Source organism: Ascidiella aspersa, chromosome 7, assembly GCF_963924565.1.
Source record: "Ascidiella aspersa chromosome 7, kaAscAspe10.2, whole genome shotgun sequence".
Lineage (NCBI taxonomy): Eukaryota > Metazoa > Chordata > Ascidiacea > Phlebobranchia > Ascidiidae > Ascidiella > Ascidiella aspersa.
In genome coordinates this window covers 19,693,965-19,720,375 of record NC_139453.1, presented here as the reverse complement: position 1 = coordinate 19,720,375, position 26,411 = coordinate 19,693,965, and the positions used below count along the sequence as shown (strand labels likewise).

General features: G+C 34.3%; 2 protein-coding genes across 2 annotated transcripts; one reads left to right on the top strand and one right to left on the bottom strand.

The window, feature by feature from the left end:
* The first annotated feature begins 4,061 nt into the window (after positions 1 to 4,061).
* On the top strand, positions 4,062 to 21,798 carry LOC146138193 (protein CIP2A-like). The gene is made up of 22 exons (XM_083393771.1): positions 4,062 to 4,163; positions 7,202 to 7,361; positions 7,453 to 7,562; positions 7,654 to 7,748; positions 8,865 to 8,961; positions 9,461 to 9,580; positions 9,649 to 9,791; positions 10,052 to 10,127; positions 10,205 to 10,384; positions 10,826 to 10,994; positions 11,172 to 11,316; positions 12,003 to 12,102; positions 12,397 to 12,515; positions 13,985 to 14,140; positions 14,214 to 14,292; positions 14,500 to 14,580; positions 14,665 to 14,824; positions 14,999 to 15,146; positions 15,237 to 15,350; positions 18,168 to 18,390; positions 19,143 to 19,247; positions 21,124 to 21,798. The coding sequence occupies exons 1-22, from the start codon at positions 4,062 to 4,064 to the stop codon at positions 21,277 to 21,279; spliced, it is 2,838 nt and encodes a 945-aa protein (XP_083249897.1). The 3' UTR covers positions 21,280 to 21,798.
* LOC146138192 (uncharacterized) lies at positions 21,132 to 26,331 on the bottom strand. The gene is made up of 5 exons (XM_083394532.1): positions 26,146 to 26,331; positions 21,891 to 21,958; positions 21,748 to 21,817; positions 21,497 to 21,649; positions 21,132 to 21,429 (listed from the first exon to the last, which is right to left on the bottom strand). The coding sequence occupies exons 1-5, from the start codon at positions 26,329 to 26,331 to the stop codon at positions 21,328 to 21,330; spliced, it is 579 nt and encodes a 192-aa protein (XP_083250658.1). The 3' UTR covers positions 21,132 to 21,327.
* Between the last annotated feature and the right edge of the window lie 80 nt (positions 26,332 to 26,411).

Sequence of the window (26,411 nt, the reverse complement as noted above, 5' to 3'; positions counted from 1 at the left end):
TATGTGATGATTGGGGGCCATGGGTCTGTCATTGGTCATTTTGGTGTTTGACCCCTTTACTTTAAATGGTGCCGTTAGGGCGCCGCTGTTTTGGCATCGGATATTTTGGCCCGGTTTGAAGTTATTAGTGTGTATTGGGTAGGGTTGAAATTATTAGGGGAGTTAGTGAGGTATTTATGAGTAAAATGTTGTATAGGCCTGATGCTGTCCATTTAGGTCTTATTCCAACGGGTTTAGGACTTGGTCCAATTTAGATGGTTTTAGGACTATTATGTATTAGTCCTATTTTGGTCTTTTTCCGACTTGTTTTTTTTTTTTTCTTCCTCTAGCACAGTGGTTCCCAACCTTTTTGTTGTCATGGACCCCTTTAGACAGATTATTAATTCTGCGGACCCATACCTAACTTTGGCCACAAACTTGATTAACATACTATTGACTATTGTAATAATTATGAAAAGAACGAACAAAAGTTGAATAAACAATTGATATAATACTAAAATAAAACATCTAGAAAAAAGACAGGCTGGGGTCAGAGGTTTTTAGCGGGAGTTGCACCTCGCACTGTTAGGACTTCGCCAAGCGATTTTCCTCGGGGATATAAATTAAAAAAAGGTTACCCAAAGTGCCATGCCGAAACTTTTTCAACATAAGTAAATTTAATGAGAAGGCGTTTGTTGCCTTTCCTAAACTAAACGACTAAATTGTGGTTGAGTTTTTGACAATACAACATGCATGTTATCTTCAACGTCCTCTGCCTTAACCTATATGCTTACCGGTACATATCTACTGGCCTACCAGTACAGCGTAGTCTCCAACTGCAAGCAGTGGTGTCGTTTCGGCCACTATTAGGTAAACTTTGGTTGCATCGCATGCTTTCTATTACGTAATAGACTAGCCAATCTTGATTTGACTGCAATCGACAGGCGTTGTGGTAGATGTACAGTAGTATTGTAGTGTAAGGTCACTGTACACACTGTAGGCAGCAGCATAGATTTATTTTAATGCATACCGGTACAGTTTATTCTCGCGCGCTTGAGCTTGACACATGTGTATTTAAAGAGAGAAATGAAGGTAAAAAGATTGCTTTTCGTTTTTTTCCTAAAATTCATCAAGGTAATCATGGACCCCCAAGGGGTCCGTGGACCCCAGGTTGGGAACCACTGCTCTAGCATCAACACTAAATACTAAATTATTTGCTGGTGACACATACCTTTCTTTTTCTGATATTGATTTACAAAATTTACAATGTAAAATTGATTTGGAACTAGCAAAGATAGATGTTTGGATGAGACATAATAAATTATCCCTAAATTATTGTAAAACATCGTATTTGTTGATGACCCGACAAAACGTAGTAACAAAGCATAATTTTAGAATAAAGATAAACAACATTGAAATTAATAGGGTAAATTCTGTTAAATATTTAGGAGTTGAAATTGATGATAAACTAAAATGGATAGAACATTTAAAACAACTTGAAACAAAACTAGCTAGGGCTTCAGGAATAATATGTAAACTGCAACACTATGTAGATACAGAAACATTAAGACTAGTATATTTTAGCTTTGTTCGTTCTCATTTGCAGTATGCCATTTTAACATGGGGTGGAGCCACCCAAATAACAGTTCATGCAGTCAATGTTCTTCATAATAAAATTATTAGATTAATAACTTTCAGCAAATATGATAGTCACATCACACCACTTTTTAGAGAATTACAACTATTTAAAATTTCAGAAATATATAAATTAGAATTAGGGAAATTTATGCACAAATTCCACAGTAATGCTCTACCTCCCACATTTAGCTTCTACTTCACTAAAATTTCTGATACACATGATCATTTTACTAGGTTAAAGGATACTAGGCAATTATTTTTACCTCGCACAAACACATCACTTGGGCAGAGATCACATGGATATCAATGACCAGTGGTATGAGGAAATATTGATATCAATTTAAAATCATTATCATTTCACCAATTTAAAATTAAATATGCTACATTGCTTCAATTATTCTAACCTTCTAGGTATTTCACAACTCCGTTAATATTTGTTTTTCTTTGGCGTTATATTGATATAATTTGTTTCCTGGTATATATGCATTTGTTGTTTTCGACTGCTTCATTTATTGGTGTCGGGATGATCTATTCAGAGTCTATAACTAATAATAATTTAAATATTTAGTATTAATAAGTTTAAATGGTATTTTTTCTAATTCCTAATTGCTAATATATATAGTGTAAGGGGGCACCTTGACTTGTAAACCTGTAGGTTGTATCGGTGCCTCCTGGCATATTAAATAATCTTATTGCTGTTGTTGTTGTATCAACGTTATGTGCCAAATAATAAAAATTGAATTGAATATTGTCAACATGTTTTTAGTTTGAATGTTACTTAATGCAACTTAATGCATTAAGGAAGTGCAAACTTTGTACCTGATGTTTGCAAAAATCTTGAACTACTTTCAATATGATCATTGAATTCTTAATGACATCAGTCATCACTAACTGGATAAACTACTTGCAGTGTTTTGCTTTTTATTTGGTTTGTGTGCTGCCTTTTATACATTTACTACAGTGCTTGTTTTGCACATAAATTAGATCAAAAACACCACGTTTTTCTGGAATTTGTTTTATGGTATCACATAACAAATTAGCCAATATTAACTTACTGTGTTTGGCACTTGGATATGTAAATAATATTTTAACCCCAGGTAATGGCAATCTTGGCCCACCCTTATCTATTGACTTGCTACCCATGGGTTTATCTATGTGGTTTCATTTAACATTCAGAGCAATTATTTCAACTTTTGTTGAGCTTGAAACTTGACAAACTAATTTACGTTCTTCCCTGGAAATTATTAGAACCTTCATATGTGATAATTTAAGAATGAAACTGACTTACTTTCTTTTCTTTTTTTGGTGTAAAGTTAGTATTTTGTCCTGATGTACTGGTTTACACTTGCTTGAAGCTTTACAGTTTAAAAAATTGTTAAACCTAAATATAATTTACAATTAAGTGTATGATTTTTGCCATGTGCCACCATCAAATAATGTGTGCTTCTTCCAGTGTTTTTTTTTCTTTCCTAACATGTTTAACTGAACACAAAACACTGTAATACCTGTTACAAAACTTGGCTTTATAAAATATTGCAATGTTTTTTTGCAATGGCCTTGCAATTTAAAGTGTGCTTTACTGAGTGTTTATAAAGATTATGTATTGCATGTGATTTATTCCTGTTATAACCTGCCGTATATACCTATATCCAAGCAAAAAAATATTTATAGGATAATTATGTCAACCAACAATTAGCTTTTTCTGACTTAAATACCCCTTTATGTACAAACCCTGGCGAAAAAACTGCTAAAAGTAACAGACAAATTTAATGCAAGACTTGGACAACTGGATTTTTTTAGCTTTTCGATAATAGATTAGAATTACTGTTTCAGTGAAGATTGTAAAATAAATAAAAGTGGACTAAAATTATTAGCAGTTTGGGTAAAATTTGAAATTAGATCAGAACTAAAGTTAGAACACAAAGCCGTGTTACTGAAAAATTCAGCGATTATTATTTTTTTGATCAAAAACAATCAAAATTTATGTTAGGTCAAATTTATCAAAAATTTTTCAAAATCATTTACAAAATGCACAAACATTTTTCACAATTTGAACAAACACTGTAGTAAGCTGTTTGACACTGTCCAGTTTAGTTTTAAATTGCATCAATCTTTCAACTGTGTAGGAATATAGAGTATATGCGAACCTGGTGAATTAACCATGCTGACCTGGTTTATCGCATGTGGTTTAGCTTGAACTTTTTGTTTTTGTTTTAGATAGTTATGTATCTCTGGTTTCCATAAATGTGTTGTATTTACTGTGTCTTTTTTTCGGTGTTAATTTGCAATTATTTCTATTATGACAAATATGCTAGGTCTAAAAATGTTTGAAATTCTTTTTACCTTGTATTTCAATCAAACTGTTTGCTAAACAATTTTCCAAAATACCCAACTTTAGATTACATATACACTTAACCAAATAGCAAATGATTTTGTTTTAGATCATGGAGGCTAATAGCAGTATAAAGTCTGTAGTGTTGGCTGTTTCACAGTATTGTAGTAATGCAACTGAAAATACTTTATCAAAGCTCCTGCGGCATATTGAGGTTATCACATAATTTGCTTACTTTTTTAAACCTATTTTAATGTGTAATTACCAATATTTGTTAAAATAAAATTAAAGCTTTTAAAATGCTTTTAAACTTAACTGGGATATTACTCTAATATGTTATCGTCTGCATCTTGATTATTAAGACGTTTCTATACTAGGTTGTATCATCTTCAGTTAAATACGATGTCGATCTACTCGCCCTTTATGGCTTTGCAATTTATTAGCAAGCTACATTACAGATCTGTGCATAGTGTACCCAATTGTAACATAGGTTTCAAAAAAGTTTTAAATAATAAAAAAGGGTCATAAAGGAACACCTTGGTATTGCATACAGTCAAAATGCCTACCATAGCGTAAATTTTTTGTGTTAATTTTGCTGAATATTAAAATGTTTTTTTTTAAATGTTAAATTTTTCCAGGTTATCAGCAATGAAATATTTAAATCAATCTAGAATCTTCAGGTGTGAAATCCCAACTTATATTCTATAGATCAGGGGTGGTCAGACCTGCTTTAGGCTCGAGCCGCATATAACAAAATCAAGATTTAAAAGAGCCACAACACAAACACAATAAAAAATTATCTCATAATGAAGTGTAGCTATTGATTAATATTAGTGCGGCATGGTCATACTATGAGTTTCCACCTGGGCTGCAAGATGTTTGAAATTAGGCTAATATGATGTTAAAGCAACTCGGAGCAGTTCTTTCAAGTGTTGATTGGTCAAAATTGAACGGTGTTTTGACTTTACAAATTTCATTAGGGAATAAAATGACTCACAACAGTATGTTGTGCTGAAAATAGAAATCAGCCGGATAGCTGTTTTCTTTAGGCACAGGTATTTTGCTTCTGGGACTTGTTTCCATAAATCAACTATACTCAGAGATTTATGGGCCATTTTTAAAGCGAGATCCAGGCTGGCAGAATCTTGCCAGCCTTCTGGTGACGAGCATTTTAGGCCTAAAATTCTTCGGTTTTTTGGTCGCGTCTCTAATTAAATGATGTGGTTTCCCTAAGGAATGTATATTACCATGTAAAAGTGATAAACTAGGCTGTTAACAAGTAAATCGCAAAGCATATTCAGGCGAATGTCGAAACAACAATTTTTTTAAGGAGAAATGGATCGTTTAAAAAAAAAATTAAAATTTAAAAAAAAATTTTTGATTAATTTTTTTCGCACCAATTTCTTCGGTTTTCTGGCTTAATCTATGGCCGACATAGTCGCCAAGTCGCCAGCATTCTGCCATACTGGCGAGATCTTCCTGAAGTTCCAACAGTTCCATTTCCACAACAAATGCTTCACTTACAAATGGTTCAGGAATCAGACATCCATCGGTTATCACATCAACCACAAACGGGTTTACAAAAAAGGAAAAACAAGGTTCCAGCATTTGCAAGTCTTGAAACCTAGATTGAAATTCCCCAAACAGTTCTTGAAGTTTGCCTTTGTATTCTTCCACTTTCTCCTCTTTTATTTCCACATTTTTCTTTCTCGGATTAGGGAAATGATCGAATGTTTTAGAAACTAAATCACTTTGAAAAAGTCTTGAGTTTATTTTGAAAACTGAAAATTTTTTGAGAAAGGTCTGAAACAAGGTGATCTTTGCCTTGGAGTGCCAAGTTTAAGCTTTGTAAATGATGCATTACGTCAGTAAGAAACATTAGATCATGCATCCAGTCATCATCTTCCAGTTGAGGATAAGGTTTGTTTCTTTCTTTAAGAAAAATACTAATGGGCTCTAATAACTCAACAAATCTACTCATTGCTGGTCGACAGCCACCTTACATTGCAGTAAAATGAGACATCATTAGGCTTATCTTCAAAATTCAAATCTTCAATGATGTTTCTGAATTGTCGGTGGGTCTTGGCATGTTTGCGTATAAAATTTGAATTTCAAGAACAGTTTTCATAATGTAACAAATACAGCCAGTTGTGGATTGTCTTGCACATCTGTTTACTCGTCTAAAGCTAAACTGAATGCAGTGGAATTTTTTAAATCTTTTTACAGTTTGTCTTTGACACCAAAATTGATCCGAGATACCCGTCTTTCAACTGTGTGTCGTGAAATTGGAGTTTGCGATATTAGTTGCTGAAGTTTTGTGTTTGTAGGATCTAACACTGCAACCACCTCAGATTTATTCTTCTTAATAAGTCACCTTCTGAATATGGACGTTTGAACCGTGCAATATTCCATGATACAATGAAACTAGCTTCAATGGTTGTGTCAGCTTCCTTGCTAAATGCTTTCAACAGGTTCTGCTGGGTATTGAGGAAAGAATTTAGCTCATTAAGCTTATTCCTCCGTAATTCCGACTTAGGTGGGTAGTTGGTGTGAAAGTTTTTGTGTTTAGCTTCGTAATGGTGTTTCTGGTTTTGTAATTGTTGAGCGAAGCATGACAAATAAGACACACAGGTTTACCTCCATTATCAGAGAATCCAAACTCTTCCTCCCATTCTTTTTCAAAAGTTCTATTCTCCTCTTCATACTTTCTCTTTTTGTAATTAATCCTTAACGCCATTTCTTTCGCTAAACTCTTTTTGCATTATTAGTATAACAGTAACCAAGACTTGAAACTAGCTCAGCCCTGACATACAGCTTCAATCTGACAGTTTACTTAACTACAGTGTACAATATTGTACTTTTCGGATAGTGATTATTACTAACAATCAATCCATTGTTACATGTGATAGAATGCATTGTTTCATTATCTCTGATCAAACAACTCGTAAAGGCTGGAAAAATGGATGTCTAAATCATATATGCTAATTCATTGAAGAGCCGCATGCGGCTCGAGAGCCACAGTTTGGCCGCCTCTGTTATAGATCATTGGCTATTGTTTTTGTTAACAAACTGTTGTATCCAGAAAAATTTAAATTATATTTTTTCTTTAGTCCTAATAATTTGGAGTTCAAAAGTGGGGTTATCACGTTAAAGGGTTAATGCATATGTAGAAATCTCTCAAATAAGCTTTGTGTGGGATAACATGAAGTCTGGTCTTCAAGGTTAAGGTTTAATGAGGACTAATATAATCAGGTGCTACATGCAACACTCCACCCAAGTGATGCGGATGAATTCTTCATTGATGGAAATGAACTGGGATGCAACTTTATTTTAAGCATCTCTCGTTTAATTGAAAATGAAAGATTAGATGATCATTTGGTGACAAAAGTGCTACTTTTGCTGCATGTTATTGGTAGGTTTACAATGCTGTGGACTTTTTTTTGTAATGGTTGTTTTAGGTTTTATATATGTTTAATTAATGTGTTAACTATTATCTTTTGAAGCAAAAAACAACATTTCTTGCAATTTTTTGTCGAATTCAAATCTTCTTTCTAGTCTTTATTGCTATGGAATCAGACAATCGTTTATTGAATATTCAACTAGTCTTGAGCAGGTAACACAATATTCATATATTGTAAATATTTAATTTTAATTTATAAGTTGTTGTAAGTACTAGTTTTTATCATGTTTGTAAACTTTTTTAGTGCCTTCAGTTGATTGAACTATTAACATACTACAGAAGTAATTCTGAATTCACTCAACCTTTGGATAAATTTCTTTCATGTGTTTTTGAAACAATGTAAGTTGCAAAATAAATTAAGTAAAGTATTTCATTTTTATTTTGGAGTTATGTTGCAAATGTGAAAATAATTCTTTGAAAAGGTAAAACTTTATCATATTTAATATTGTAAAAAATATTTATGTTTAATTTTCCAATGTTTTTTCGACTTACTATTAGGAAAAGCTTTGCTTTTTACGTAGGAAAATATTTGCACAAAATAATTTTTTTTGCGTTTATTTAATAAGTTAAAATTGCTACACTTTTTATTTTGAGGAAATGTGAAACAATGATCATATAAGGCAGTAGTTCCCAACCTGGATGCCATTTAAACGGTCAAGGACAGGGCTGCATAATCTGACTAGGGTCTTGTGTAGAATTACCAGAGTTCCTAGTCATGCACATGCTTAATACTAAGATTCAAAACTGATAAGGCTACAAAGTGTTAAAAGTTGCAATAGCATACCAGGTGTAATATTTTCCAACGATGTAATATTGGTGGATTAATTATATAACACCCCTAAGAGTGGATATCTGAATATCCACCATATTTTAGTTACGTAAATTGGTAAAATACAGAAAGAACAGTCTGAGCCGGACTCTGAACTCGACGAAATAGCTTCTTTACATGTTGTACAGTTGGTGTGTAATGTTTAATAGCCTATTGTTACATCATAGTTAATCACTTAGCAAAAATGCTAATAAGGGTGCCGCAAACTATTTATATTTTATAAATTTTGTATATTTGGTCTTGAAGTGCCAGTAGTTTTTGCACACATGAAGTTATATTTATTAATTATTGTTTGTCTATATTTTTCTTTCTGTCACTTAACGCGGATATTACTGTTTATGACAAAAAAATATTTTAACGCCCAATAAAATACAGAGCTGTATTCAAGGAATGTTTGGTATACTGGGAATCCGTCCATCTGGGTATTTTTTAATCTATGTTACAAATAAATGTCAAAAAATAATTTCCCTTTTTTACCTAAATTTATATGTATAAAATATTCAAGGTGTTATTATCCAAATAAAAAAATGGTAAAAAAGTGTTTAAAAATGTTATCTCACATACCTAATTGAAAGAAATCACAAACAGAATTTTATGCCTCCAGTTAAATAAATTTCTGTTTTTAGCAATCGATCTGCAACAAACTTCTCCAGTGTTTGTCTTGGCATTTTGAGCAATCTAGTTAACAAAAATATTTTGATACAAGCCAAGGTTAAAGTTTTAGTAAGTGGTTTGTTTATGTCGCAAATTCTTGTTGCTAATTTTTTTAAGTGTTTTTTAAACTTTTCGTTTGAATAACAAGTCTATACTTCAAAGAATCTCTTCCAGCAATAATTTATTTTATCCAACTTTTTAGCTACTTATGCAGAATGCCTTCATCCGGAAATGCAACAACACTACACAAAGTAAAAACATAAAAAAAATGAGATAAAAATTACATTTTCGGGTTTATTTTGCATGGTGTTAAGGGTGGTATTGTTGCATTCCCTGATAAAAGCTCCTACATAGGTAGGCGAAACATTAGATAAAATAAATGAGTGCCAGAAGATCATTTTTAGTATGCTATGTCTAGTAACAACAGTCTATAGTTTGTGAGTTTAGTAATCTGCACTAAATAGTTCCAAATTTTATCTTATGAAAAAATACTACCGCTATTTGTAGTAGCTACCAAAGCAGTCACTGTTTTTTTTTGTGTTTATAACAAATGAAGTTTAATCTTTAGATAGGCACCACAGAAATGAAGAACCTAATGAAATTTTTAAAAGGTGACAACATGTGTGACAAAATTTGTACCCTCACCATAATAGCAAACTGTTGTTGGGAAGGAAATCTGGCTAAAAAGGTTTGAAAATGTCATATAGGTCCACTTGGACAGTTTATAATAAACTTACAAATATTTTTTTGGGGCAGCTGTTTTCCAAAAATGTCAGACCAACTTTGAAATTGTTGTTTTCCTGTCTACCAAACTCTGATGATAAGACGACACAATACCGAGCAGCTGACTTGTGTGAAGAACTGATGAAACATGAAGAAATCACCAATGACTTTATAATGTATTTATCTTCATTATAAATTGAACATAGTTTCATGATAATAAATTTTGTACTATTTTTCATCTGCAATTTTGTCTTTTAAAAGTCTAACATTTTACGGTATATGCCATATTTGAAGCACAATAGTGTCACAGTAAACACCTTTTTTATAAAACCACCCTCAGTATTATTTTGGTTTATCATACGTTGGATAAACCAAAATAATACTGAGGGTGGTTATATAAAAAAGGTGTCCCTAAACTGTTGTGTTCACAATATAGATATGAGACTGAACAGAGTATCACCACAAGATTGCTTAATCAACTTGGTTCCAACAATATGGACACATCAAAAATGGTTAGTGACACACTTTCCTTAATTTCACCCTGTGTGAATTTGTGTGGTGCAGACTAACTGATCACATAGCTGTGTAGATTTTTGAAGTGCTGCTGTCATTCTCTCACATTCCCACTGTTCGTCAAATCATGTGTAGCAAGGTTCTTCAAAACGACTCTTCCCTTAATCTGCTGCTAAACACAGCTTCTCTTCCAATTTCCAAGAACACAAGTGATACCTCAAATTTAGCCATGGATTTCATTTTTGAGCTGTGTGAGGTAATCATAATGTTAATTTTAAGTAATAAAGATCTATGCCTTTGTTTGGATATTTTAGAAACAATAATAATTATAGAAATAAAAATAATTGCCTTTCTACTATACTATGCTCTAAATTTACATGTACAAAATACTTAAAAGCTTTCATGTCAACTGTCATCTCAATTGCAGTGCACTAATGTATTTGTTTTATTATAATATAGGCCTGTTAGTCACTAGAAAATTTGAGAAAAAACGTTTTGTAATTACCAAATTTTAAGTTTTAAAATAAACATCACTGATCTGTGTTCAGATTTAAAGTTTTTAATCACACTTAAACGTCGGTTTATACTTCGTTTACAGCAGAAGAGCGATTTCTATTTATTGCACTTTGAAATGGTTTAGCAAACGTGAATAGGTTTTGAATGACAGTATTTATTTTGAGTAAATACTGTATTTTAGGAGGCTGTGGATGAAACATTGGACAGTGAAGGTGTTTGGATACACCCAGTGGTGGAAACCATCATTCAACAACTTACTCCAGCAATGGATGATGAAAAACCACATTTATCCGACTTTCTCCTAAACTCTGCAACTCTGAAAATATTGAAAGCACTCAAAATTTTGACTTGTATCCTAAATTCAGTTAGTTAATAATTTGAATTAGTGTGGCTATACTATATTTTGTTATTAAAAAATATATTGCTATACTATATATTTTTTTACTTCTTAAAATCTATTTAAGCAAGTATAATATTGAAATTAAGCACCAACCACCCTGTAGTTATACCTTAACAAACGCTAATAGGTCTTTGTATTGACAACCTGCAAACTGAAGAAATGAAAACTATAGTAGCTCAAAAACTGAATTGTCTTTCAATCTCAAATGTTATTGAGCACCAATTAACACACAATCTAACTGGCTTATCTCAATCTTCACAGCCTGAATGGAGGTTATTTTTTCTAAATACACTGGTTGCCTAAGCCAGGGGTCGGCAACTTTTACACCAGTGAAAATCATCCAGTCAGTGACCTCTTCTACTAGCTGCACATAAGGCCATACCCAAAAGTTTAAATATTTTAGCAATATGAAAGTGCAAATCTTTTTTGAATTTAAATTATATTTGCATCAAATTTATTCAGACCAAATGCGATGTTGTTAAAAATTTATTACGGCCCGCCAAGAACTTGTTATGTTTGAATTTCGCCGGCGATTAGGAAAAGGTTGCCGACCCCTTGTCCAAACTGTTGATTCTCAAAATGTGTGCTGTGGTGCACTAGTGTGCCTCAAGAGTTTCTCCAGTGTTCCATGAACATTTTTGCAACTAAAAAAGATAAGGCTTTATGTTTCAAATAGATATGCAGCCTAGCATAGGAGACGTGATTGTACAATACCCATTAAAAACCTGATAATATTAGAATACCATACAATTGTGTTTCCCTGTATTTAGGGCAGTTGTCAAGTTAGCCTCGAATTTGTTTCCTTTATAAGTCTGTGGCAACCACTGGTTTAAACACTTTATAGTGATTTATATCATTTTGTTTTTTAAGCAATATAATGTTTGTTGTAAGCCATTTACAATTTATCTGTATGCCATATAAAAACATGTTCTTTATGTAATAAAAAAATAATTTATAGTCTTACTGGAGTTGAAGTGGTCTTGTCTGCTTTGGATCTTTGTTTAAACCTCAAGCGTTTTGTTCCTGATTTGGAAAAACTTTTACAGGATTCACTTCAGGTAACCAATTTTTATGTCAAGTTTTTCATTCGAATCATTTATTTTACCTTTTTCAAATATGGACAAATCACCCACAATTTTACTAACTATTGTTAGCCTATTGTATGCTCTACAAAAGTTGTTGTTGTTTGTCTTTACGAATAGTCAAATAGTGTTTGTTTTATGATTTTGTTAAATTCTGATCTGTACTGGCGTTAAAAAATACAGCTTGCTTCATTAGGATTAAATTACATTTTATATAATATAATTAACACAAGACTAACATTTAGGTCACTACAACTTATTTTTTTGTAGGATGCTAGAATTGTACCATTTCTGTCAAGCGCCATTACAGGCTGTGAAAGGTCAAAAGTTCAAATTGCCCTCCGTTTACACCAAGAAGCACTTCCTTTACCTGACTTTCCTTCGATTTTGTAAGTGCTTATGAATCTAAAGAATAATTTAATACACAAAAGAAAAAAAATGTCAAGTTGCTTTTTGATATCCCAAAGAGTTTGGCCTGAATTGTATTTTTGTATATTCGTAGGGAAGATTTTAATTGACCTAAAAATATAGACTTTAATTCAAAAAGTTGACTTTTACCGAACAAAACAAAACAAAAAACATTGTTTATTGTGGTAAAGAAGGCTGTATCTTAGAAATGTTTTTTTAAATTAACGGAAAATAATTAAATCCCCAACAGAACTTAGGGATCGTTTAGCTGGCAACTAAAACTGCAATAAACAAGTGTTGTAATATCCATAAACACATTTGGTTTGGTTTGTAAGCCGGGCATTCTGTTCGCATGTCACAAGAGAATACCACGAGCAGGGTAAAAGGGGGATAATTGCGAGACATAGCGAGCGCCTTCGCTCACCCTAGCCCAGAGTATTGTAAAAAAGAAGACAAACTGTAAAAAGCAATTTTAGTAGTATATGAGGCGTGTTTTGCCGCTCGCAAGTAAAGCGCGCTATGCAGTATTTATTGAGTATTCATTTGATCGATTTTAAACACACTGCACAACATTTATTTTTGTTTAACGTAATCCTTTAACGTTGTAACTTCGCCAATTGCACACAGCTTTTTGTGAGGTCGAAACTTTTACCGTTGCAAGGAGTCGACACACCAAAACATTGCTTTTAGCGGACACCAATATTGCTTTTTATTTTTAAATAATTGCGCTAATTTTGTTTGAAAGAGTTTTACGCTGTTGCATCAAGAGATTTATTATATATTTTGCAAATCTTTTTTTACGAAGCGTAGAATTTCAGTTTTTTGGTTAATTGCCCCTTTCACATGTGACGTATCGGTAACAGCTTCATGGCTTGTATTTTGTTTAACCACGCAAAATGTCGCGTTTATTTCAACGGTAATTTCATTATCGATAGGGCAGCGCCTTTAGTCAACGCTTTTTTCATCTTATAAACTTTAGGGCAACATGGTATTAAACAGATAATACCCTGGCATATTACACCTAGGCAACCCCGGATGTTTCGTCTTAGTGATTCAATTTCGGGATGAAATAGTTTCTGTCCTTTAAAGAAGCAGTGTAGGAGTAAACTGTACATAGCTAGTGAAATGCCATGTTTTTTTTATTTTTTTTAATGTAGCGGTGGTAGTTAGCCCACTACGTTCGTCTCAGGATTAACGGCACTATAAGGTTAAAAAACAATGGCTTATAATTTATATGATGCTAATTAGACAAGGTACTCAACGAAAGCACAACTGGACAATATATTTTAAGATAGATCGTAGTATTGACAGTACATTACAGCATAAGAAATATTTCAGTGTTGTAGGTCTTTTGTGTGGTATCCTCAAACAAACTAGAAACATACTTCTTTAGTCGGACGTTATTACTCAGTATCTTTCGTTCTAATTTAAAAGTTCTTTTTTTTTTCAGACTTTCCGAAACCATTGCAAAAATAAACAAGAAAAGTATGACCAAACTTCACCCGACGGGGTTTGAAACTACCAAAAGTCTCCATTCTTCCTTTGGCCAATTAGCAACCTCAAAGTTATTTGACACCGACCAAGTTAAAATGGAAGTTGCAACAAGGTTAAAACACTGTTTGATTGTTCTACAATTGAAAAATTTGTAGCATGTGCATTAATCAAGTTCAAATTTATAGTTATACAAGTGTTCCGTTGGACGACGAGAACAAAGAAAATATTCAAGACCTTATTGCAAAAATCCAAACAAAAGAGGCAGTAAGTTATTTTCCATAGCTGGGTAAATAGGGTTGTAAACCAAAAACCGAAAAATATCAAGTTAACTAAACGTACTGGTTTAATATAATGAACATTCATTACTTGACATGCACTCCTTTTAAAATGTCCTATGACTTTTTTGAAACCTCCCTAAACCCTTATTATAAGCTGCACAATAATACCATTGATTTGTTAACGTTTATGCAGGAGGGCTCCAGTGAATATAGTTCAGGCGGAAAAACATCACAAATAATGGAAATATATGAACAAAAGCTCTCCTCATTAGTTGTAAGTAGGCTTGATGATGCGAACGTCACGCTTTTAGATGTCAATACAGTAATTTATGAAATGCATTATAATTTTCAAATGTAGACCAAAGAGAATCAAATACAGGATTTGCTGGAAGCTAAAACGTTGGCTTTATCTCAAGCCGACAGGTTAATCTCACAATATAGAAACCAGCGAGCAAGGTCTGAAGAGGATACCAGAAGAATGGCAGAACTGTTGAAAAACTCAGAAATGCGATGCGAAGGTATTTTCGAAACGACTTGAAATCGTCTTGTGAAATCGTTTACAATTGTTTTTTTTTAGTTTTGGCCATTTATCAAAAGCTCGAAGGAATGCGTTTCGCAACAACTAAAAATACAGCCCACCTAAACCTATAGTTAATGCGTGTTACCCGTACAAATCAATTAACTTTTGAAAGGTTTGATGGATAAAGTACGTGCGGCAGAGTGCGACCGATCATCCAAAGATCGGGAACTCGATATGGTCGTTCAAGAAAACCGAAATCTGCAAAATATAGCTGACCAATACGACCAACTGCAGACGAAATACCACGACAGAGCTCACAAGTATAGTGTCATTCGTATAATTTTTTTTAAATGCGAGTCGTAAAAGTTTTCTACTACATATGTTTATTAAGCAATGGTTTGTTTTACTAGAAATGATGTTTTGGAACGCAATCTAAAAACTTCCAGACAAGAATACGACACACTCAAAGAACTGCACGACATGATACAAAAACACAACGAAAAGTTAAAGCAACAAAACACACAGTAAGAACAAAGTTTGGTTGGTACGGAAACTATACTTTTTAATGCGAACCCAACATCGATTTAAATAAACGCAATTTTTTTTCGTGCGGACTTACCCTTTTATGAACTCATATATTTAAGAATGGAAATTTTGTTGTATATTTAATTATTTAAACACTAGTTCGCCCGAGAACTGCAGATTTTTTTAAGATTAGTTGTTCTCTGACGTTTTACCTCAACTTTAGGAACATTTTCTCGGAAAAATTTCACTTCCCCCACCAAACAGAATCATGTACCAGACCCTGGTCCTTTAATGTCCAGTTTAGCTACTTTTACTTTTATATCGTGAAAAGCCCAGGACTGCTTAAAAGTGGATATATCGCAGTATTTGCCTCGGGAACCCGACCACTTTCTCGTTGTTGAGAATTTTATAAGAAGGCGAAGGTAACGTAGAAAAATTAATTTTATTGCCAATCAACTTAAAAAGTATTAATTGATGTTATGTTGCTCGTGGTACTCAAAATACTAAAGGCCAACTCCACATATTGGACTTAGAATATTTTTCACTTACATTTTTATTTTGCACAATTATTCGTTTGCAACTTATCTCAACACAGTTTATAATTTACAAATAACTGGCACTTCAATGCGCTATAGACGCTGATTTATTTGTAACATCATAACAAATGCTGTTGATTTCTAGTAAAACATCCGCGTTTTCTGAGGTTGCATTCCACAGGCCAAATTAGAAAGCATATCCACTTAGAAACACAGACAGGCGAAGAGGCTTATCGCTAAAAACAGTTTTTACTTGTCTTTATGAATACATTCCCCGGCGAAGTAGGTGCCCGTTCTGCTGTATTCTATAGCACTTTTTAACATTGCCTATAATTGTCTCCAAAATGGGGTCGCAATGTAAATTCTGATTACATCTTATTTAAATTGGGGTCGCTTATTTCAAAGATTGGAGACCACCGGAGAAGGTTTCTGCGAGCAGTTTTGAAAGTTCCGATACACTTTTTGAAATTTCAGTGCCGGTTATACATGTGATTGCCTAATTTTGTCACTGGGTACGGCTTAACTGGCCAAGATAGTTTATTGTTGATCTTTTTAGTCCAATGATTAAGGCTTTAAACAACTCATTGACTGATTATAATTATAGTCTGTAAAAGTAACAAAAAATGTAGTCTTAAAAATGGCGTGCCCAAAAAGAAGAGAAAGTACCAGAAAAATTATTTTAATTTTAGATTTACATATTTTATTGGGAATGGTCTTTAAGTTCCTCAGTGTGTCTCGTGCGTGGAAACATTTTTCAACAGTACCATGAAACCGGCTCCTTTAAAAAGGCACCTAGCAAATTCTTATCCAATTATGATGAGCAAAAACTGGCGTTTTTTAGTCAAAACGGTCCAGTCTGAAATGAAAAAAATAGACCAAACTGGAATGTTTTGACAACAACTCGTTGCCAAAAGCAAGTACTGTAACCCGTCGCATTGATTATACTTGATGAAATTTGTTACTACTTTCCTTTTTCTAATAGATAAGAACTATTTTATATAATGGGGGGTAAATCTGATATTCATCTTTATTAAAGGTGTAAAACATACAAAAAAAAGGTTAAGAACCCCTGGTTTATGTTGGCTCTTCGCTAACAAAGAAAGAGGAACTATTGCAACATATATCTAGCGGGGCTTCCGCCATAAAAACTAGTTCGGAATAAGACCAAATTAGAACTTATACCTAATACTCGTAATAATGTTTAAATCAAAATAAACCTAAATTCGTCTGAATAAGGCTTTTACAACCTTTTACTTAACCCAATAACTCCAACACTAACTTCCCTATTAATTTGAACCATGAACTAATTATAATTCTACCCATTACTCGCGCCTAATCCCAAACAGAGGCAAACAATCCAGTGCCAAGACAGCGGCGCCCTAACGGCGCCTTTTAAACTAGGATACCCAAACGTCGACACCAAAACTGCCGATGCCAAGAAGATCGTTATTTAGTCCATTTAGGTCTTATTCCGTTAAATTTTCGATTTATTCCGAGTTAGATTTTTTGCTTCCATCGAACACTAACTAACATACCTTGTGTTTTCATAATTTTCAACACGAAAGGCCTATTTTATTTTTTCCTCTTTCTTTAGGCCTATCTTATTGAACACATCGAATTTAATAGCAGGGCTGTGGAGTCGCAGTCAGATTTTGGACTCGAGGTACCGTAGTTAATTTGTTTTGCTGAAGTCGGACTGCCTGAGTCCCGTCCGACGTGCGCAGTACCAATTTTAAAACTGTTAATGCCGCCAACTGCAAATTGAAAAGGCGTAATAGCATATCATGGATATTTTCCAGCAATGAACTGTGGGTGGATGAGATATATGACACCCCTATGAGGGGATTGTTGAAATCCATCTTAATTTAGTTACGTAAATGGGTGAAATAAAGTCTGTAGGGTGGCAGCCGGACTCAGAATATGACGAAATCGCACATTTGGCCGGAGTCGGGAGTTGGAGTCGGGTTATTTTTAACCGACTCCGCAGGCTTCTTTATAGATAATAAAATTAGGAACCTGATGTAATAAAAACTGCCAGCAAAAAACAAAATATCCAGACAAAGTTTGCAGTCGACTCGCTCGTCAGGTGCGTCGCCAGGTTTTGAAAGGTTTACAGTGCGCCCTGGGGTGAAAAAGGTTGAGAAACACTAATATGTACAAATATTTGAACTGCAAACAGATTTACTGTTTCTGTGTATGTGCTAATGGTATAATCCAACTTTTCTTAAACATGTCTGCATTCATTACATCGGAGTTGATTGTCCGATGTTTTATCTACAGAGCAAGTTCAAGACTTGAAGATCTGGAGGAAAATCGTTTTAAATTGTTGAAAAGGGTCGAGGAACTTGAGCGAAGTGTGTCCGACCTCACACAGCTGGTGGAAGAACAAGACAAATCTTTCCACAAACTTATGCGAGAAAAGGGCGAAGCCGATCTGTCAATCAAAAGTCTTAAGTTAAATGTCGCGAAACGGGACGAGGACGTGAAAGAACTTAAAATAAAGGTGATAAGTTATACAATACATCTAAAGCTGTTTAAAGGCTGTTGACTTGTATGACAAAGTAACTACTTTATGCCGGCTGTGGACCAAACCAAAGCATTAAGTTTTTGGCGGCCCGTAATAAATTCCCACTAGCAATTTCGAGTTTCTACCTGACGGAATTCCCCCAATTTCCGTCTGGCGTTATGACCTCATAAAATTGGGAAAAATCCTAATCAGAAACAGTTAATGAACTTCCAAAAAATCGAACCTTATAAGAGTGCATACATGCAACACGTGCGACGTGCCTCACTCACACTCCCTGGGCGCCGGCTGCGAAACCGCTTAGTGAGCAATAGTTCTCTTTAGTTTTAAACGTAAACAAACATCTCAGTACTCTCGATACATGCGTGAATGAATTTGCTATATTAACAATTCCGCCATTATGGGGCAGTTTTTCTAAATTTCATTCACGGAATGGGAATAGGCTAAAATACGTGCACACCTTTTGCCAGTAATACAAAACGAAGATATCTTTTCCCGTTTGTTAATGTGCCACGATTAGCGTAACACCCGAACTGCAGCTGTGCGCCAAGTTCTGTGGTTAAGGGGGAAAAAATTAGTAATTGTGTAGTCGATTTTTTATTCTGTCTGCACCAACTCTTGCCTAGAATGTAAAAGAGATCGCGTGCCGGATAATTTACTTGGCGGGCTTGATTCGGCCCGCGCGCCATAAGTTGCCGCCACTGCTATAACTGATTATTTATTGGTCTTAGGTTTCATCACAGGAGCATAGTAAACAACAAATTGAACATCAAGTAAAAGAACGTAACAGTGAAATAAAAAAGCTTAATTCAAAAATGGACGGCTATCAAAAACAGGTAATCCAACAGTATTGCAGTTTTTGTTTGTAGCATAATTAAAATAAACACTTTTGCATGTAAGAAGTCTCCCACAGGCAATAAAATGTAAAAGAAAAAGTATTTACCCTATTTACCAAAACGCAGGTAAAGTGACTTAAAATCAACACACAAATATAGTTATCCACTGTTTCTGCAAAATCTAATCGACATTTGAGTGGTTATCTGTCGATCCCTCTGTCATTCCGTTTTTTTGAAAGAGGATAAGCGGGAACACGGTTAAAAAGTTAAAATGACAAACTTAGCTAGACATACATAAAAACATCGCAGAGACTGGCTTGAAATAAATGTCACGCCAAAAACAACGTTTTTTTTTCATTCCACTCCAGTTCTAAAAAGATTTCATAAACATTGCCACAAAAACATTTGTTTTAAATCATCCGGTATAACACGCGGCTAAGCAAACGTACAAGTATTCCCTGTTTATAATGACATAAATTTAGGTTGCTTATTTAGTCGATCATTTTCAGACACAACGCACATTGTTTTATGTTATATATTAATTTTGCATTGTACACTATTTTAAGCCTAAAAGTTTTCAATTCGCAAAAGTGTATGGCTTGAAAGAAACAGAGTTAAACAGCAAGAGGTTTTCATATATTTTAAAAATGTTATCATTATTTAAGATATAAAAACAAAGAATTTAATTTGATTTTGTAAAGTTACGTAGATCACTGCGAGGATTTATACCCAGTGTTGTTTTAAGTACATTTAACTCACTGTTTTCAAATGACTTAACTTAATTTTTTTTGAAAAAATGACTTTGCTTGAAATGAAGTGTTTTCATTATAAAATTGGGGTATTTATCGTACGTTTTGCACCTAAAACCATTGCTTGCTATATGTTGGGTTATTTTTTAGTTAAGTTACTGCTCATAATCGGACTAGTTTACCAATTTACGGACTTGACTAATTGACTTTGCTCTAATATGACAAAATAACTTGGCTTAGACTTTAAGATGTTTACAACACTGTTTATACCACACCAGTCCCTTTAATTTACCTTCCACACTACAGGGTATTTTAGTTTACCGCGAAATGCAAAAAACACGCGAAGTTTATATTTTCGGAATGTGTAGTGCAGCTGTAAAGCAGGGCTGAGGAGTCCGACTCGAGTAACACCACGTAAAACTACCCGATTGAAATATATGACACACATATCCACCGTTTATTGGTGAAATACAGGTTGCAGCGTCAAAGCCGGACTCGGGTAATTTTTAACTGACTCCGCAGCCCTGTTGAAATGATTTCTTTAAAACGTAAACATGTAAAATATATAAATGAAACTAATTGGCGGTCTGGATCCTACACCTCTGATGTTGAGCAACGTTTAGGCATAAAATAGATATTCCATTCAAAACAACATATTTTTTTAATTCCAAATTTATTTTTTATTATCATTGGCACTAGATTAGCTAATTTATACGGACAATCGGAGCCCATGGCATGATAGATTAAATTAAAACATCCAGTGTCGGCCGATCGCAAGTAGTATTTTAAAGAACGATGGCCGTTGTGTAGCATTTGTAGTCCATTAATACGATTAACAACCTTACAACTGTCAGTAGCTGTGTGTAACTTACGCTGATTATTGGCTTAACTCTCATGTAACCCCATAGCACACCGAACGCGTTTTACTGGACTTTACATATTAACCGCTGGCCCAATAATAGGTCGTAAAGTACTGGAAATGTTTCACCATAGCTCTTTTTCAATCGTTTATATGAGTATAGACCGCAGTTATTTTCACTACATGCCATGTGTTGTTTTGTTGTTGCTTTTTTAGAAAGAATAGTCCAAATATACATTATAATTAAATTATGTACGTCTTAATAAAGATGGAACAGTTGAGAGTGGAAAGGAAAGAACTCGAGACCGAAATGAACGAAAAGCAGCAATCAATAGAAAACCTGAAACAAAAGTTGGATAAACAAGCGCAAACACTTTTAATGATCACCGAGCTATCAAACAATATTCGTGGCAGCCAATCGTAATAGTTGTTCGTTGTCTGTCGATGTTGAGCTTCTTTATTGCTTGCTGATCTATTCTCTTTGACTTTTTAAAAGTTGTTTCAACTGGAAGATTTCCTCCTCGCAATTGTCGATTTCGTCATCGATCAACTTCTCGCGTTCAATTTTGAGTTTCTGTCATTTTTTGTACAAAGTTAAAACCGGACTAAAATGCATTCAATAAGCGCCTAATAATAGACACCTGGGTTTTTTCAAGGTGTTCCCCTTTGCCAGCCCTAACTTTCAACTTTGTGATTTCATTTTTCTTTTTAACCAACTTCTTCTTTTGCTTTTCCAATACTTCCATACGACATTCGTCAAACGTTGGAGGAGGACCGCATTTGTTTGATGTAGCCTATAATTTTAACATGCGTGTTTTGTATTTGAATATTTGTCCTAGTAGAAACAGTTTATATATTCGATAATTGTATTTAAAAATAAAATAAACCTGACCTGTTCCGTTTCTGCTTGGTTCGTGGATTCCAATAAAATCTTTTGCAGTTGGTCTCCACTCACATTTGACCTAACCAGGACATAACACACGGAATTAACAGATAACGTTCACCAGTTTTTAAGTATCACACGTGAAACCTTACTTTACCCCGGCGCTTGCGTCTTGCAGCAGCCAAATTCGTTGCCGTAATGCTCCAACGGCAGCATGGTTCTGTCAACAAAATTATCTTGTTTGGTATATTGAGAATGGAGAGGTTTAAAACCCGATTAATTGTACAAAAACATTAGACGCAACACAGTGTAAGTGTTTATTGCTGTGCAGAGTTGGCATTAAGTAAAAAATTTTCAGTCGGCAAAATTCGCCCAAATTTCGGTAGATCGTATGCTGGTTTTCCATCTAATCTTATACCAAATTGTTAATTTAACACTTTTTGGTGCGTTTGTGGTTACCGCAGTCTTCAATTACACGCATAGATGAATGGCCAATTGGAATGTTCTTAAACTAAAAAACGTTTAATCCCAAAATTAAGCAAGATGGCCAACTAAATCAGTGATCGGCAAACTTTTTTGTCGCGGCTAGGGATGTTCAAAGTAGAATACCAAGGTATTCTAGAATAATAGGTTTCGAATCTAGAATAACGAATCCAGAATATCGAATCCTAGTATAATTTTATTAAATTATTTAACCTCGATTTTGTTTGGGGAAGGGATTTTTTGCTAACATGTGTACATTATAATAAAAAAAATCTCCCATATGTTTAACATTCTTAACAACTGTCATTTAAAGCAGTTGTGTAAACTGTAATATGTCCACTGTCCAGGTTGTTGCCTAAACTTATATTTTTGCCAATAGCGAGTACAATGCAACACCGAACACAGAACTCTTTAGCAATTCGGCCCTGTTTTTAAAGCATTGTTGGGTTTTTGTGCTTCTTTTTTTGACTAAAATGATCTGTTATGCAGTCAAATAATAATGTACTGCAAAGAATAAGTTACTATTGACATAACGAATACTTGACAATTACGCTGTGCATTACTGTATAACCTTTCTGAATATTGGTCTAAAGTTGACCTTAAGTAACCCTATAGCGCATTTGGTCGACATCCAGCACCTCTTACAATGTAATGTTACGTTTGCAACTTAACGCATTTAGGGAAATTGGGAACTCCCCACCTGAAATTGCACGTTAGTCGCTCGCCCAAGAATGCTTGATTGACACCTAATTATTAGACGAACGTTATCGCGAGACGCGGTAATTGGTCGCCCGAAAAAACGCTGACGCTACACTAACTGGTTACATTTAAAGCAATCGCTATAAATTGGTCGCCGCAGCGACAGGCCAACTTACCGCACGCGTTTGTACAATTAGGCGCGACGGTCGGCGGTAAAACATTAAATTATATCGGTACCAATTACCCGAAATAAACGGCAGAATTGGATTCGAATCTCATCTGGATTCGAATCCAAGGATTCGATATTCTACTTTGAACATCCCTAGTCGCGGCCCAAAGTACTCTTTTCAGAGCTTTTGAAGGCCCACTACGAAATAATTTTAAGGTGAAATGTAACCCGGTGCCCAAAACACTGCATATCATAATGTTAAACAAAGTAAAAAACGAAGATTATACGCGCGAAGCGCGAAAATTTTTTCCATTACATACCGTACAGCAGGGGTCGGCAACCTTTCGTATACAGCGTGCAAAATTATGAATAATTTTAAAATATCAACAACTCGCGTGCCAAACATTTTTCTATGTTTGGTTTTGCACTGGCAACCAGGGCTGCGGAGTCGGTTAAAAACAACCCGAGTCCGACTCAGACTCAACAGCCTGTACTTCACCGATTTACGTAACTAAAACAAGATGGATAATCCGCAATCCTTCGTAGGGCTCATGGAAAATAGTTTCGAAATTTAGTTATGCGCATGCGCACATTTCGAGCTCGGGTAGTTTTACGGTTTTACCTAGTCCGACTCCGCAACCCTGCTGTGATCTGACATCTAATTTACGTATCTTGTAAGACGCCATTAAACCTAAATTCATAAGTTAAATTCTATGAAGATACCTTGACCCTGCTGAAAAAACACACTGTCACGAACACAATAGTGTGACCGCTATTTTGGAATACACTTCAACGTTTTTCAGCCGGTAGCTAGAAGTGTTAACTATCAGTTTCGCTTTAAGCTAGGTTTCTCAGTCGCACAAAAACACACGTGCGTACTTTAATGTAGAATGCCCTGCTTTACTGCAGTAAACATCGCGCCAATTTTAGGGCATTGTGACTTAATACAAACGGTACACAACAAGTATAACGCCCACAAAAAATCATATTAAATACAACATTTAAGACACTAATTTGTGACACAAACACTGCAGATCGAACTAGAAATGTGTGCAATAGTTTAGTTAGCTAGTGTTAGTCATGTAATAATAATGTTAATGATGTGATATTGATGTAATGGTTGCAATTTTTAAGGTGATATGACGAGCGCGTTAAATCATTTGGCATGCCCTGTAAAATCATCTTGCGTGCCAGGGGTTGCCGACCCCTGCCGTACAGTTTAAGTTGGCAAAAAATATAGTTAGATGGACCTTTCCAAGCTAAGCCAATTTAAATTTTCTATGCTACACAAACTTTTAAAATAAAGTGCAAGTAACTCGCGGCCAACAGTTTGTCCTGCACAGGTAATAAAGTTTCATTTTTTTCCGTGACAATTCTAGTCATAGAGCTGCCGACACTGTCGTTATACCATAAACACTCAAGGGCGGTTAAGAAATATACCCCAAGAAACCACTGAAAGAGAGCGATCTTGGCTTGTTTCGGAGAAGGATTTTTAATCAACTTTAATCAATCTTTCTAGTTATGTAATTTCTACAGCATAAAATTTATCCAGAGAAATATTGTTCAATAAATCAAATACAACATATGGAATACGTAGGATTTTTACCACGTGCGATGTGTTCGGTCCATTTTTTAGTGTCGACTTTCGTTCGTGGAAATTAAACATCACCTTCAGAAGGTCTGAAAGCAGCATCTCCGCGAGCGGTCAAAATGGCCGTTTGTCCAATAAATAAAATGCATAATAATTTAGCCTTATTTCATGCTATAAGTTTCTTCTTACTTTTGAGCGGCCATATCATGTTTTTTTTTTTACTTTTGAGTGACCATATCATGTTGGAATATAGCCTACTTCATTATAGGCCATATATATACGAGTTACATTGTACGCATTTAATCTGCTTCTAGCTGCGTAGAGGGAATTTGTATTTTGTTTTATTTACAACAAACATGAACATAATTGATTGAATAACAATTAGTTAAAAAGCAAAAAAGAATAAAAGGCCATTTTTTGTTATGCTGCTTGTTACGTGGACCACAACAAATCATTTCAAAAAGCTACCAAATTTTTGAATTTACATTATTGTTTATTTCCACATACGGCCAATGGAGAATTTTGTTCAAAGGTAAACAGGCAAATTTAAACAAAATGTAAGTTGCGATGGTGACGGTAAACAATTTCCTGAAAAATGCAGTTTAAACTTAGTGCGCAGGAATTTGCATTGAATGGTTCAGATTTCTGTTACTGACTTCATGGAAAGTCAGTCTCTTTATGATAGCATTTGTCCTCAATTATCGTTATTTACGAAAACGTCCTTAAAAGCTCAGAAAAAACTCGCTTACTAGGGTAGTAATGGCATAATTAAACATGTTTAAAGTTATGTCCTACCTAGCTTAAAAAATGAACATTTAAGAAGGATTTTATGGTATGTCAACTCCTTTAATCAGTGGTTCTTAACCTGTGGGTAATTACAAAAATACTCTACAAATCTCTGGGATTCCGCCTGTCACTGTTATTATCATCTCTGGCATAATTGGTTCTGCTGCTGCCATTAATCTCTAAAAATTTACATCACTTGCAATAGTAAATGAGTAGGTGTCAATTGCAATTTCCAATCATCTCAATTATAATTTGTGCATCAGCCAAGATGTCAAAACACTAATAAAGTCCTTTATACAACAATAGGTAGTTAAAAACGATTTATTCCAAATATGGTTTTGTCAAAAAAGTATCAAAGTACTTCATTCATAGAACTTTATGTTAATATTAATATATATTATTTGAGATGTACATAAGAAAAAATCATATTGTAGAGCTTCAGTACACTCAAATGCAGTGTGACATAAATTCAAACATGCCAATGATTGGCATACTTAATGAAGTCTATGAGCGTCAAATAAATAAAAAATTTACTCTCGAGTATTTAGGTTGTGTGTTGCACACCTCATCTGTATACAACTTATGATGCCATATTTATATATTATATATATAAATTGGTATACTTTGACCACTTGTCATAAGCTCAGATTGGGCATAATGATATTAATGCATTACAAACCTGTTCCAATTTTGCCTTTTCTATTTGTTTCCTAAGAGATAATAATACATCTTTTGGATCATTTTCACTCAGGGTCAGGGTCACAGATTCTTTGTGACTTGTCTCCAAGTGCTTTTTCTTGGCTCGGCGCTTTGCACTTTTACTAGGTGCTTTTTCATCCAAATTATTTCCAAGAATGGTAGACATTGTTTTTGTTTTTTGATATTTAAATAAAGGAAAAAACAGTGCTCTTCAAATATAGGAAAAATCTTTATATAAAATTCCAA

Coding starts and splice junctions, on each gene's coding strand:
- LOC146138193 (XM_083393771.1), top strand. CDS start 4,062: ATGGAGGCTAATAGCAGTATAAAGTCTGTAGTGTTGGCTGTTTCACAG. Junction 8,962..9,460: donor AAGCCAAGGTTAAAGTTTTA/GTAAGTGGTTTG, acceptor TTTAATCTTTAG/ATAGGCACCACAGAAATGAA. Junction 14,293..14,499: donor AAATCCAAACAAAAGAGGCA/GTAAGTTATTTT, acceptor ACGTTTATGCAG/GAGGGCTCCAGTGAATATAG.
- LOC146138192 (XM_083394532.1), bottom strand. CDS start 26,331: ATGTCTACCATTCTTGGAAATAATTTGGATGAAAAAGCACCTAGTAAA. Junction 21,959..26,145: donor AAAAGGCAAAATTGGAACAG/GTTTGTAATGCA, acceptor TTTTGTTGACAG/AACCATGCTGCCGTTGGAGC. Junction 21,650..21,747: donor ACCAAGCAGAAACGGAACAG/GTCAGGTTTATT, acceptor TTAAAATTATAG/GCTACATCAAACAAATGCGG.